The sequence below is a fragment of the Hetaerina americana genome, unplaced genomic scaffold, assembly GCF_022747635.1.
Source record: "Hetaerina americana unplaced genomic scaffold, ioHetAmer1.1.p SCAF_8, whole genome shotgun sequence".
In the NCBI taxonomy this organism is placed as follows: Eukaryota; Metazoa; Arthropoda; class Insecta; order Odonata; family Calopterygidae; genus Hetaerina; species Hetaerina americana.
This window is the reverse complement of record NW_027287427.1, coordinates 555,058-570,000: the sequence shown is the minus strand read 5'-3', so window position 1 is coordinate 570,000 and position 14,943 is coordinate 555,058. Positions and strand designations below refer to the sequence as shown.

General features: G+C 39.3%; 2 protein-coding genes across 2 annotated transcripts in view; one reads left to right on the top strand and one right to left on the bottom strand.

Annotated features, from left to right (window-relative positions):
* LOC139697611 (syntaxin-12-like) overlaps nucleotides 1–881 on the top strand; it is a 9,865-nt gene extending 8,984 nt beyond the window's left edge. Inside the window, exon 6 of the mRNA XM_071596392.1 lies at nucleotides 1–881. This exon is cut by the window's left edge and continues 816 nt beyond it. The gene's annotated coding sequence lies outside the window, so the exon portion shown is untranslated.
* Nucleotides 882–1,251: 370 nt separating this feature from the next.
* LOC139697917 (ankyrin repeat and BTB/POZ domain-containing protein 2-like) overlaps nucleotides 1,252–14,943 on the bottom strand; it is a 108,840-nt gene continuing 95,148 nt past the window's right edge. The window contains exons 24-27 of the mRNA XM_071596778.1: nucleotides 8,987–9,283; nucleotides 5,062–5,090; nucleotides 4,821–4,971; nucleotides 1,252–2,224 (exon numbers count right to left, since the gene is read on the bottom strand). Coding sequence (XP_071452879.1) covers nucleotides 1,967–2,224; nucleotides 4,821–4,971; nucleotides 5,062–5,090; nucleotides 8,987–9,283 — 735 coding nt within the window. The 3' untranslated portion in view covers nucleotides 1,252–1,966. The remainder of the gene's footprint in view (nucleotides 2,225–4,820; nucleotides 4,972–5,061; nucleotides 5,091–8,986; nucleotides 9,284–14,943) is intronic.

Sequence of the window (14,943 nt, the reverse complement as noted above, 5' to 3'; positions counted from 1 at the left end):
TAAGCAAAACTTAGCATTTATTTCAATCTCTCCATGCTATTCCAGTAAGAGGATATATACATAGTCACAAGAAAGTCAACTGTGGCTATTACCTTTTAATGTTTTATGTGATAAATGAAGATTTTCAATTATTAATTATAAAAAATTATATTTTACATTAAATACCATATGGTCACAAAAAGTTTATTCTTCTATAATTATATTTTAGTATGCAATAATTAAAATATTCAAAATCCGAGGTAGCATGTTTGTTTAACCTTTAAAGTACACTGATGAATAGATGTCTGCTTGAAAACATTTTGTTGAAAAATACACTTTCTCACACACAGACACACACACATTTATGTACACACATATATTCATACAGATATAGGGAAAAGGGATAGGAACACACACACATAGGACGAATGAAAGCGAGTGGGGAAGGTGGAAGGGTCCAGAACCTAAGCAGGAAGAAAGTTCCCTCAGCTAGGGCTTGTACCACCAACCTTACACTTGCCAGGCTTGATGCTCTCTCAGTTAAACTATCAAGGAAACTTAGTTACCAATGAAATCCCTGTGGGGTTTATGCAACCAAGTGCCCCAATTCTTTGGTCAAGAGGTTCCAGGAGCTTGTACGTTAGCCTTGATAGCCTAATCAGTGGAACATTGGCGTGGAAGGTCTCATGTCTGTGGTACAAGTCCCAGAAGGAAAATATTTTCCCCGATTCAAATACATATGCCTCTACCTGCCTCACTAGCCCTCTATTTGTCCTATATATGTTGCAACCCCTTTTCTCTATGTCTACATGCATGTACATATTCACACTATGTAAATAAAATATCTTTTACATTTTATGTAAGTATGTAAATATATATAATTTCATATAATAAAAACTATTTTCTTAACTGGCACTGTTGTTTGTGAGTAATGTTTTTGCTAAATTCAGGTAAAGTCATTGTAGTTTTGTTCGTGCTGGTCTGCTTTTGAGCTGATACCTTCTTAACAACCAAGATTCTTTAAATACTGCAAACTTAAGAAACACATTTGGCATTTGTACAAATGCTGAAAACAACAAACTAAATTTTCATCACAATTTATATAATGTGCCACTCTGAAAGAGAAATTTGTTTAACTCTGAAGAAATCAGTGATTTGTACTTCATTATGTTGATGAGAACCCATCTATATAATTAAATTATACATCCATAATGAATAACTTATATTTTAAATAGTAATGTAATGCTTAGTAGCAGTTCTTTCCACAGCATTAACGTAATGTTGGGTCTGTTGCTGACTCCTTAGGAAAGAGAGCTTTCCTCTTCCATTTTTATTCTATCCCTGATCACATTTAATGAAATGTTCATTAATATTCATCACAAAGTGGAGCTTATTATTTTGACCACCATGTAATAAAATTGCCCTTTTGCATCAGCAATTATACATTGCTGATACCACTAAGTGCAACAGTGCATTGGTCACATAACAAAATACATGAGGTCTGGACTCCTATGACCAGTATGATATTAGATAAAGCCCCAGTATAAATAATTCCAGCAATGAGGAAAAATGAATGGGCAGGTTTTGACAAGGGAAGAGACCAGGGCAGGGATGCTGTCAGAGTTGACTTCCTTTTGACTCTGCTCACTTTTGACTCTTATGAACACTATCTTTGACTGTCCTGGGGCAATTACCACTGGGAGACACTCACTTGGCGATTGTTTGCGAGTAGGTACTTGCTTGTAAATCAACTGTCTCTGAATCTCATTCGATGCAAATCCAACTGTACACATTTACCCCTCTGATGACAGACACTTTGCTGTCAGTAACATTAGATTTGTTGTTTATGTCATCTGCCATACGTCATTCACTTTAGGAGTATGTGTGCATCTCTCGAGTACTTCTAGCCATGAGGAAGATGTATGGAATTCGACTAATCTTTGCCACCGGCATCTTGGCGATTAATAGTTTCACCGACAGATGCCCATCATTTAGGTTTAAATGGTGCTGCCGATGCCAGTCGCCCACCAGCACTGACAATGCCCGCAGTGAGGCCAGGCCCAGAGGCGTTGCGTGATCGTATCCTTGCCTGCAGCGTGACCAGCAGAGCAGAGAGAACGTCATGATTGTGCAAGCGCTTTCCAAACAGGAGGCGCTTGACAGAGTCATCGTATGTGAGGAGTGCAACCATATTTTGCAGAAGAAATCCTTGGCAATATTCTAGCAACCGTGTTGCATTGTATACCTGCAATATAAATCAGAGTTGTTAATTATTTAATTATTTTTTTCATGCATGAAATGGAATACACTATTTAAGTTTATGGCATAGGTATGAGACAGCAGCATTACTGAGCAAATTTTATATTAAGTAGGAACAGCACATTTTTTGGTGGAAAATAAGTATTTACTTACTGCAAAGTTCAATGTACTATGATCATAATTATACGCTTACGATATTATTTGGGAAAGGGGCTACCTATTAACATCTCCGTTTAACATATACTTAGGAGAGAGAATGAAAGGCACACATTAGAGCTAAAGGAATTAAGGGGATTGGGGAGGGATATTGACGCTTCATAAATAGATGGCATTGAAGCTATTGTGGAGAATTAGGACAATTTACAAACATCATTGAACATAGCAGGCCAAATATGTAAGGTTTATAACTTGAAAATCAATACGATGTAATTGAATTCCTAGTAAGCAGAAGGTAGACACTGATCTGGCATAATGGAAGAGAGAGATTGGAAAGAGAGGAATCTTTCAATTTAACTTGGAATGGTATCATTTCAACAGCTATCATATGTGTAAAAGCTTGAAGAAAACATTAATGATGATGAAGTAATTGTTACCTATTTTCAGTCATGTAGTTACAAATAAGAAAGTAAGGTAAAGAAATTTTTTTTGTAGTGTTTCATAATATGGACCACTGGAAAAGCTGGGAAGAATAAGGCTCTCTAACCTGATAATGTACATAAATAATACAGATTAAACTTACAGGCAAAGTGATAAACAAGGAAGATTCAGATGAGGACAGAGGTACCCACTTTCAGCACAATGGGGTTGGACTGCATAAATAGGGAGAGCACCCTTACACAATACATGAGCACACAAAATGGAAGGGAAGATTCCACAGAGAAATAAAAATCACACACACCATGCACAGTCAGTATTGCCCAAACATTCCTCAAGATCATGGTTGACTTTTTTTGAAATAATGCTTGGGAGATTGTTCCTGCAACATGGACTATATATTTTTAATTTTATGAGAACATATGCTGAGTATTAATCCTTTTAGTGCCAATGGGTCTATTGGCCCATGGGGTACATGCAGAGAATGCCACAGGCTGATCTATTGGCCGAGTGTGTTTTCCCTTGCACCTTTACTTATCTGTGTGTCACAAAGCTTTTGTAGACAATGTTAGTATCTGTTATGATTTCTTGTCAATGCTGACAAATTGAATGATTAAAATGATATACATGTTCACATTTTGGTTAAAAGAACATGCATAAGGAGTGTTCTTCATTGTACGGCATCTTTTCCAGCATAGCAGATACCATATCAATGTAGGCTTATATATAATCTTACATTTTATCATGCATCTCAGTATTATTTGCAAGCTCGTCTATAACGTCATACTGGTAGTACTTTTTACCTCCCCTCTCTTGTCCTGAACACTTTTCCAATTACACATGATAATCATCTCAATGAAAATGAAACATTTTATCTTTGCTCTCATATAGGATTCTTTTTCCATCGTAGCCCTTTTCGGTGTTTCTTAGGGAAGACTAGCAGAGGCAATGATGACTCAATTATTCATTCTGATGGACTTTGGTTCTTTGGAAAAGACCAAAGAACATTCTCCTCCCAGAGTTCCCTGTTTGAAGATTTCGATAGAGGAGAAGTAGTAGCTGATTCCCGGGAAGATATTTGGGTGGAAGTATTTGAGAACACAGATATCCCTCCCAAATCCCATTCAGTATATTGAGAGGTACCTGTGCCAAAGTGTGCACCCCCATCTTCTGCAGCTCCTATCAATTACTTTTACTTATGTTTTACTGATGCTCTTTTGAAAACACTGGTAAAATTAGTAGTAGTAGTTTTGAGGGGAGGCGACCGACAGCTAAGGTCATTTGCGCCATAGGGGATGGATAGGAAAGGATGAAGGGTGGAGAGAAACCCGGCGTCGGCATTAGCCTACTCTTTACGAAAGGCGCCAAGGGGTCCACAGTTTAACGTCCCATCCGACGGACGGCGTACTCACTCAAAGTGCCCTCCACAAAGCACCTCAAGTAGGGATCGAGATACCTCTGAAAAATATTCAACACCGCCGGGATTTGAACCCACGCCCTCAGGGTGGGAAGCCAGTACGTTAGCCCCCGCACCATCTCGATCCCTACTGGTAAAAGAAACAAATACATATGCAAATAATTTTGTTATGCCATGTACAAGTCCATACCCATAATTTCGTTCATATAAATGGACAAGTATATTTTTTTAACGGAAAACCTTCATTGCCAGCATAATAAATATGGCTGTGAATAGGTGACCGACAAAAGCTTCAAATGGTTTTTTTCTCGCATATCCAAACGTCTCCCATGGTTTCATAAAATGCTTCCAAGAAACCGTTTCCAATTGATCTTAAAAATTTTTCCACCTAGCCAATACGAAATCTCTTTTTTCAAATATAATAGTATAAATATCTTTTGTTTGAACAGAAATGCTGTATTGACAAAGATATGTTTTTGGTATGGCACCATTTTTAAAAGCAATTTCATCAACCCTGCTGTCAGATTACAATTAGCAGTCGAGGATACCAAGTAAAAGTATGTGCGCTTACTTTAGCATGGATGTACATGGAGACAATATTATCCAGATCCACCATCCTGGAACATCTCGCCTCACAGAAGCGAAGCAATCCATCCAGCTGGAAGAAATTGGCAGCAGCCATCAGCTCCAGGACATCCTGCTGCTCAACATCAATGGAGCCACTATCATCATCATCGCAGTCACTGTGATCTCCATCCCCCTCCTTCTTGCCCTTCCCACTGCACATGCCGGCCCCCCCACTGCCACCGCACCCACCCTTGTACAGGTACTGCATCACCATCTGCAATGAGAGGGTCCCATGTACACAACTGCCCTCCCCAGGGCTCACCTTGCACGAGGCGAGGGACCTGCCATGGCTCTTCTGCTAGAGTGATTACAACCCACAGGTTTCTTTGACTATTGCTGTCAGGAAGCAGTGTACTATTTTCGAAAATTCTGGGTTAGGGAAACATAGAGCTGGCATGCATGGTGAATACAAATCATGAGTTCAATGCTGATATGAAAGGAATTATTCTAGCCCTACATGACAATAGTAGTGAGACCATGCATACTGAGAGGTTGAGAGGGAAATTGATTGCTCTACTGACCTACGTAAGAAATCCTTTATTACCACAGGCAATTCTCGTCACAATTGTAGAAAGTGTTAAGATCCATCAATGGAATATGAAATATCACCTAACGTATGAGGGGCAGTCAGATGAAAACTGAACACCAGCTTAAACAACCTGTCCGTGCACCAACAACTAACTGCGTGCGCCTGTGAGTTGCCACTATGGCAGTTCTCCTACCACAGCAATGAAAGTATTGATACGTAAGACGCTAGCTTATAGTGGACTTCCCAACTTCATTGTGTCTACATAATGAAGTCACTCATCACCCTTATAGTGTATTAATGTAACTAATGGTGCGGCTGCTAGATGGCACTCATGACCAATAAAGGCAAGGGAGGGGAAGAGCCAGAGGACCACAAACGAGAGAGTGCATGTGTGTACCTGTATGTATGCCTGTGCCATTTCCCCCATCTCTTGTCCTTTGACCTGACTGTAACATTTCTGATGAGGATTAAAACATGATCAGGTAGGAAGATGGGCAAAAATCACAACTTGCACCCAATACATTGGAGGAAATGAGGGAACTGCTGCAGATGAAGTGTTTCGATGCCCAGGATTATAAGGTGTATGAAAGGCAATGCTGAAAGGGACAGGTGAGGAGTTTTATATGGTGTGTGGATTCTAGAGGTGTGAAAGATGTGTGAAGAAGGAAGGTGTTGATGCTATATACCATGTCAGAGAGGAGTTGAAATAAATCTGGGGAGCGTTGTCCAATTCAAGTATCCGACAAGGTAATGGTGAAGGCGATGATGATGTTGCCAGTGGCAGTGATGAGTTTTCAGATTTTGTGTGGGTGCATTGACTGGGTATTCCATTACAAAGCATATTTTAAACATTTTGGTGGGCTATTTCACCTGTTTCTGCGGCTGAGGCCAGAAATAGGTGAAATAGCCCACAAGTTCCATTTTTGCGGATTAAGATCAAAATTGTGACTGTGGGAAGCCAAGTAGAGGGAGAGGTGGCAAGTTGATTGAGCATACCACATCTCATGAGTTACTTAAGGTGGGGGATTTATTGATCTGTGATGGAGCACAGGAATTGGCTCATTCTTTGGATTTTAGTGAACATGAGGCCCATGAGATGGAGGGCCATAGAGTGGCTGATGGTGTGGCGAATAAATCAGCATTGAGGGTTATAAAAACATTGGTGCTGATGGGACCCGTTTGTGATGTGAGTTACTCAAGGCCATGGTGCACGATGCCCTGTTTGCAGAAGGTCATGCATGAGGTGTGTTCCAGTCAGCCATCTCACTGCTAGATGTCAACAGAAAAGGCTTGATGATGATAGTGTTGGTAGGAAAAGGTACAAAGTGGGCATGTGAGGATGGCACCACCAGTGGAGGCTGTGCTGGCAACTTGGCAATGGGGCAGAGTGACATCTGCAGAGAAGAGGTGAAGGGAGTTGCCAGAGGAGCTGGAGGATATAGATGAAAGCAGCAAAAGAGAATAATTGGAGTTGTGAAATTCATGACTGACAGAGGTGCATATCAAATTGCTATCAACCATGGCAACCACAGAAAAGGGTATTTTTGCCCTGTCAATCATGGATGGAAATAAACTTAGCGCATATGGATTGAAAAAATCAGACTCACTTGCAAGGAGACCTCTCAGCAGCTAGGCATGCTTTTATTAGGAGATCCATGATGTATGATGTGGGCGTGTGAGCTGAGCACTTCTATCAAAACCAATTTGGCTGAAATGTTTACAGGCCCAGGGAAGATGAGAGGTTTAAGCTTTAACTGAATGTTGAAGCTCAAAGTAAGACATGTGGCACAGAGATGGAGGAGAAAGCTGATACCTACAGAGCCCTCATTGGAAGATAAGACTCTGGTAGGTGAAAGATAAAGGTATTGCAAAGGATGCTGGCGGACCATACCATTGAGTTTCCTCATTGATATGTGGTATTGAAAAATAGGTGAGCTCAAGATTTGCTCAGATATAAGAGAAAGAGCAATGCCGCTGAGCATGCGGTCCACCCAATGACTAGGATCGGTGAATTGTCAAGTATGCTGCATGGCACAACCAAGTTTTCAGTGTAGGACATGATTGACTGAATTGGGCTGAAGAGATATCCCGAAAGGGTCCCAGAGTCACCAAATCTCTATTCCTTTATTATGCCTAGGGGTCAGATGAGATTGACTCTGCTGTTATTTGGTCTGAATTGGACTCCAGGATGTTTTCATAGGTAGATTGAACGAGTGTTTCTCCCCACTAGGATGTTCTCAATTATTTTGATTATTTTCTAGATCAGTGAAAAGATCACAAAGAACATGACCATTGAGTTATGGACTAATGAATGTTTTTGAAAGAATGGGCATACCCTAAATTGGCAAAAGTGTTCTGCATCTAGGTCTCGGGTAGAATTCAGTAGACATTAGTATTGCTAAAGATGAAAATATTCCAGAAAAGTAATTGAAGTTCATACCAACAAAATAATTTCAGTTCAAATCAGAGAACTCCTAGAAATCAATGGATAATTCAATGCAGAGTATTATTAATAATTTTAAAATAAAATTAAATCCACCAATAGACAAGAGCATTGGACTATAACTAAACTGATTTAACTTTTTCATTCTTGTCATCATTTGTGGTATTTCAGCGAAAATTTTGCCGAGTACAATCATATATGCTTGCTTATTTATCAGTTTCCAAATCTGTAAGACTCGGCTGCCATGGACACCATGCTAATTTTCACACCTTATTTTCCCTTACTGTAATAGGTATAAATATCTTACGTTTGCTATCATGGGTATTTAAATAGTATCAGGAGTTCTTAGAACATATCATACTTCCTTAGGACAAAATTCTTTAGGCAATAATTTTAAATACCTTTGGGTTCATTTTCAAGTACGCTTAGCATCAACAATAAATGTGACTACAGTATACCAGAAAAAAACAGGATAAATAATACCACCACAACAGTGAAAAATATGTCTTAAAAATGAACAATGTTGTGATTTATAAGAGAAAATAACAGCAGTTAAGCTTTAACCACAGCAATCAACCCAGAGTTTGGTTTCATAGGTGAGAGTGGAGCTCACTTAATACTTAATACTAAGCCCTACACATTATGTGCATTTCACTCATTGAAAGGTTAATAAGGTGATCAGTTCCCTTTCCTGAGCTGCCTGTAGTATCTGAGGAAGATCTAGGGCCCTATAATTCTCATAGCTTTAGTAGATATGAGAGTGCCCAGAGGCATCCTTGGGAATCAAACACAGCTCCTCAAGTCATTAGCCCAGGGCTATACCCATTGGACTACCATGCCCCATTGGCTGTAACTGTCAGCATTCAAAAAATTACCTGTAGACATTAAAATACTGATAAATCTGGAAGTCACATAAGATGAAGATCCCAGAACAGTACTGCTAGAACTAAGCAGACACCGGTTCACCAATTAACTTGGCTTCGCTTAAAAAAACTTTGGTCTTAACTTTAATCTTTGAATATTGTGTTTGGTGAGTGAGCTATCAAAAATTGATTGGCTGGACTGTGAGATATCAGCGCATCAAGGATGAAATCATACAGGTAAGAAATGTGGCAACCACTATCATGGCATCACGCACCTGAAATATATCATATCGGATGTCATTAATCTGCACGACAGGAGGATTCCCTTCACAGCATGATTTGGAGCCCAGCATGCTCCGGAATCTTGGAGATGATGTGATGAGGACTATCTTGTGAGCATAGAACACTTGCCCTTCAACCCGAAACTGTACATCACTGAGTTCTGGGTTGTTTACAAATGATGGGTCAATCCTTGCACCACCTGACCTCACACCTTCCTTCACTTGTTCAATGCGACCCCAGCCATAGCACGTTGAGAATATATCCGCCAACAGAAGCGTTGTGCCTTCATTCTGTGGACATCAATCCATCGCAATTAGTTATTTAATTTCCAACAGTAAATCATGAATTAAACAATTAAAATTAAACATTACACTGCATTGATTTAGAAAGACATGTGACACGCACTTCCCCACAAAGGCGTCCTAAATTACAGTCAGGCACAAATAAGGACGTTATTCAACATCAAAATAATTTAACTATACTTGTTATAAATTGCAGAAGCCTCAAGAACAAATCAGCGGATCTAGAATAATAATAATAATAATAATAATACATTTATTTGTCCGGAGATTTGTTGCATATTCATACATACACAAATATAGGACACGTCAAATATAATTTTCACAATTTCACAATAGAAGAGATACAATATATAAATATATATATATATATATATATACATACCAATACACTAGTATAATTACATATCAATTGTTTAAGCCGGAATTGATGCATTGCGACAATTCAAGGTATTCATTTACAGAATAGAACATATTATTTTTTAAAAGGTTAAACAGCTTTTTCTTGAAAACAGGTACTTTTGTTTCATATTTGATTTCATGGGGAAGTTTATTGAATAACCTTAAGCCCATTGCTTTGGGCCCATGGGCAGTATTGTGTGTCCTGACAAATGGTTGGTGCAGGTCATTGCAGGTCCTTGTGTAGTGACTATGGTAATTGTGGTTGGACTTATAATGGGAAATATTACCCTTTGCATGTAAGATGACATTAAATATATATATGCAAGGTACTGGTAATAAACAAAGTCTTTTGAAGAGAGGTTTACATGGTGCATCGCAAGGAGCATTGCTCATAATGCGTATAATCCTCTTTTGGATTTTGAAGATTATGCCCGCATGGGGAGAGGAACCCCAGAAGAGGATACTGAAAGTAACACGAGAGTAAAATTCACCATAGTAAATGGATAGAAGGACCTCTAAATTTACAGAATACCTAATATTTCTAATAAGGAAGCATAGGGAGCTTAACTTGCTGCGTAATTTGAAAATATGTTCCTCCCAAGACATGTTTTTCTGTAGGATTACTCCCAGGAATTGGGTACTGGAATTTTGGGGAATGCTCACACCTTCTACATCTACTGAGATTGCAGATGAAACTTTCTTTTTATTCGAAAAATAAATCAGGCTGGACTTATTTAAATTGGGCTTTAGAAAGTTATGAAGACACCATGCATTGAAAAACTGAGCTACTTCGGCTGCTCTTTCTGTCAAGCTGTTTACTGAGGAGGCTGATACAATGATATTTGTATCATCAGCATACAGTATTGGGTCTATCCCCTTAATGAGCTTAAGATTGTCTGGGAGATCATTGATATAGATTAAAAATAAAATAGGACCAAGTACAGAACCCTGGGGAACACCCAGTGTTACTTCTCTACCAGGGGAAACAAATTTGGAGCCATTACTTGAGAGCTCAACATACTGATGCCGTTCACTTAGATAAGATTCAATCCATTTGTAGGGCGTGCCTCTTATACCATAGCATTTCAGTTTATATAGGAGTAACTGATGATTGACGAAGTCAAAAGCTTTACTGAAATCGAAAAATAATCCTAGAGTTTCAGTTCTATTATCCAATCCTGAAAGTATTTGATTCACCATGTGATATGTGGCTGTTGTAGTGGACCTTGTTTTCCTAAATCCATGTTGAGATGTGGATAATAGCTTATATGTCTCAAGATATGATACAAGACGTTGATAAAAAACTATTTCAAATATTTTCCCCAGCTGGTTTAACAGGGATATTGGTCTATAAGAATTCATTGCCATTTTGCAACCTTTCCCTTTGTATATTGGCACAATTTTTGCTGATTTAAGAGGGCTCGGGAAAATTCCAGTTTTTAAGGATTCATTAATTAAGAACAGCAGCTGATCCTTAATAGCATTAAACGACCTTTTTATGACTATCCCTGGGATGTCATCTAATCCAGGACTAAATTTGTTAGGTAATTTATTGATTACGTTGGTCAGTTCCCTGGCTGAACATGGGAATATATATAATGAATTGCATGAGTTAGGAATATGAGAATAATTTGCTGGATTGACTGAAACTGTGGGATTTTGATGGGATAGATAGAAATCATTCAGGATGGAGGCCATTTTAGAGTAATCTGATATAGCATTACCAGCGGAGTCCTGCAGTTGAAGATCTTGTACATGATGTCGACCCTTTGATTCGTTAATAATTTTCCAAATCTCTCTAGATTTATTGTCTGCATTGGTAAGTCTAAGGTTGTTGAAAGATTTTTTGGCATGCTGTAAGGTTTGGCGATAACTTTTCTTGAGTACTGAGTATTCTAGGCGATCTGCTGGATTTGATTTACTTTTGTAATACACTGCGGCGTCTTTCATTTTCTTTGAAAGCCAACGAATTTCATCAGAGACCCACTGACTTTTGTAGTTAACAGAAGAGCTTTTGTTTTTTGTATGCTGGATAGTATTCTGTATGTATTCTAGAACACATAATCCAAACTCATTCCGCTGATATAGTAATAGGCACAGAGAGTTGGCTGTGCAATGACATAAATGACCAAGAAATTTTCCCAATAGATTTCAAAGTTTACCGACACGATAGAGATACAAGACCCGGAGGAGGTGTTTTCGTGGCAGTTAAAAGTCATTTTGAAAGCAGGCAAGTTTCATTTGAGAATAATAACATAGAAAGTGTTTGGTGCACCTTAATACGGACCAATCAACCCAACATAAATTTATGCTCTTTCTACAGACCTCCAGACTCAGATTTGAAAACACTTCACACCCTCAACGATCAAATTTACAATTTTACACGTAAATATAATAACAGCATAAACATAATTGGTGGCGACTTTAATCTCCCTGGTATAGATTGGGACAACAATATCGTTAAATCTGGGACCCGCGATCGCGAATCTTGCAATTCCATGATAAAATTGGTTCAAAGAAACTCCCTCCATCAAGCAGTACGCATGCCCACCCGTGGAAAGAACATATTGGATCTATTTCTTACAAACACGCCTGAACGTATTATTAGTGTATCAACTGATGAGGGCTTGAGTGACCATAAAGCAATTAATGTCCACTTGGACATAGAAATTAAAAAGATCATTAAACCAACAAGAAAAATTTATAATTACCATAAAGCAGACTTTGAATCCTTTGCCAATCAATTAAACTCTTCACTACACGAGTTCAAAACCCGCTTAAGTCATGTCAACGTGGAAGAAACTTGGACAGAATTTGTCAATATCATGCAAAAAGGAATCGTAGATTTCATACCTATAAAATACGAGGGTCATCCGGAAAGTAGTACCCGTTCGTGAAATAAAGACACAAAAGTAAATATTAACAAACATAAAAAATTTTATTTGAAAGAGGATACTTTAAACTACTTCTCAACATAATCTCCAAGCAAATTAAGGCATTTGTCATAACGTGTGACAAGTTTCTGTATTCCTGCTGCATAGTCCTTCGCCGCCAGCTCATTGAGATACAGGGTCACTCCTTCTTTAAGTTCTTCATCGCTGTCAAATCTTTTTCCTGCCAAAAAGTCTTTAAGCTTTGTAAAGAGATGAAAATCTGAAGGGGCCAAGTCCGGGCTATACGGTGGATGGTCGAAAGTTTCCCATTTGAATTGCTGCAAAAGTTTTTGTGTTATCCCAGCTGCATGAGGCCTGGCATTGTCATGAACGAGAATGACACCAGTAGACAATAGACCTCGCCGCCGATTTTGTATTGCCCGCCGTAATTTCTTTAATGTTTCACAATACGCATTGGCATTAATAGTGTCTCCACGGGCCATAAAATCAATAAGCAATACACCTCGTCGATCCCAGAAAATGGTTGCCATGAGTTTCCTGGTGGACAGAACTGTCTTGAATTTTTTTGGTTTGTTTGGTGAATGAGCATGATGCCACTCCATTGACTGTCATTTACTCTCAGGTGATGCATAACAAACCCATGTTTCGTCACCAGTAATTATGCGAGTCAAGAAAGAGTCTCCTTCATCAGAATAACGTCCCAAAAACGTCAGTGCTGCAGCCATACGCTTGGTTTTGTGCTCATCTGTAAGCTTGCGAGGGACCCATCTTGCACAAATTTTTGCATAATGCAGATAGTGTTTAACAATTTCATGAACAATTGTTCGAGAAACATTGGGAAAATGCTCACAGATGTCATCAATTGTGACACGCCGATCGTTCCTCACGAATTCGTCAACTGAGCTCACCAGTTGGTCTGTAATGACAGACGGTCTCCCCGAACGCTCATCGTCGTGTGTGTTCCCCCTCCCCATGTTGAAGTTGCGACACCACCGCCGAACAGACGACTCGTCCATTACATTGTCTCCATACACCTCCTTTAATTGGCGATGAATATCACATGGGCGAACGTTTCTTGCATTGAGGAATTTAATCACTGCCCTCACTTCACAACTGGCGGCGTTCTCAATTTTTTTAAACATTGTAAACAATCACAGAAACAACACAGGCAATGCTAGCGTCACACAACTTGGCTCAGAGAAGGCAGACAAGCCACTGAAGCTATCTGACCTCGTCCAGCGGCTACTCGCGTCGTCAGCACTTCATGCGGCATGAACGGGTACTACTTTCCGGATGACCCTCGTACGTTAAAGCAAATCGCGACCCCAGGTGGTACAATAAAGACGTTAGAAAAGCCCTTCGAAAGGAGAGAATGCTACACTCTAGGGTAAAGAGGGCAGGCATGAACACATCATCCCCTGAGAATAAACAATTATGGGACACATATAGATCCTCCAAAATTGAAACCAAAACACAATTACGTAGCGCTTTACTGGACTTTAAACGCAAAGTACTTTGCGAGCACTTGGACACTGACCCCAAAGCTTTCTGGTCATATGTTAGGGAAGTAAATGGGAGTAAACAAACCGTGGCTTGCTTAAGGGATTGTAGCAATATAATTCATACAGACAGTGAGGGTAAAGCTAACATCTTAAATTCATTCTTCCAAAGCGTTTTCTCGAATGATGTTGCCACCGCATATCTCCAAGAAACAATTCATACTCCACCCATGGAAAAAATAACAGTGGACCAACAAGGAATTCTAAAATTGCTTAACGAGATTAAACCCAACAAATCCCCGGGTCCCGAAAATATACCAGCTAGGGTGATAAAACATTTAGCTCCAAACATTGCCCCGTACCTTGAATTTATATTTAACAAGTCCCTCACAGAGTGCAAAGTACCTAAGATTTGGAAAACCGCGCAAATAACGCCTATTTTTAAAGGTGGTGACAGGGAGGATCCCAGTAATTACAGACCTATATCTCTCACTTCTATCTGTTGCAAAATCTTAGAGCACATAATTGTCAGTTCAATAATGAGACACCTTGACAATATTAACTTTTTAAGTGACAATCAACACTGATTCAGGAAAACTCGCTCCTGCGAAACCCAATTAGGATTATTTACACATGATTTACTTTTATCGGGTGAGAGAGGTAGGCAAGTGGATGCCATCTTCTTAGATTTTCAAAAGGCATTTGATAAGGTCCCACATGGTAAACTCATTCATAAATTAAAGGTCGCGGGTATAAATAAGGGCGCCATAAGTTGGGTTAAAGATTTTCTTTCGGAGCGGGAACAGAGGGTAGTCCTTGATGGCGCTAGTTCCGACAGCGTTCGAGTCACGTCGGG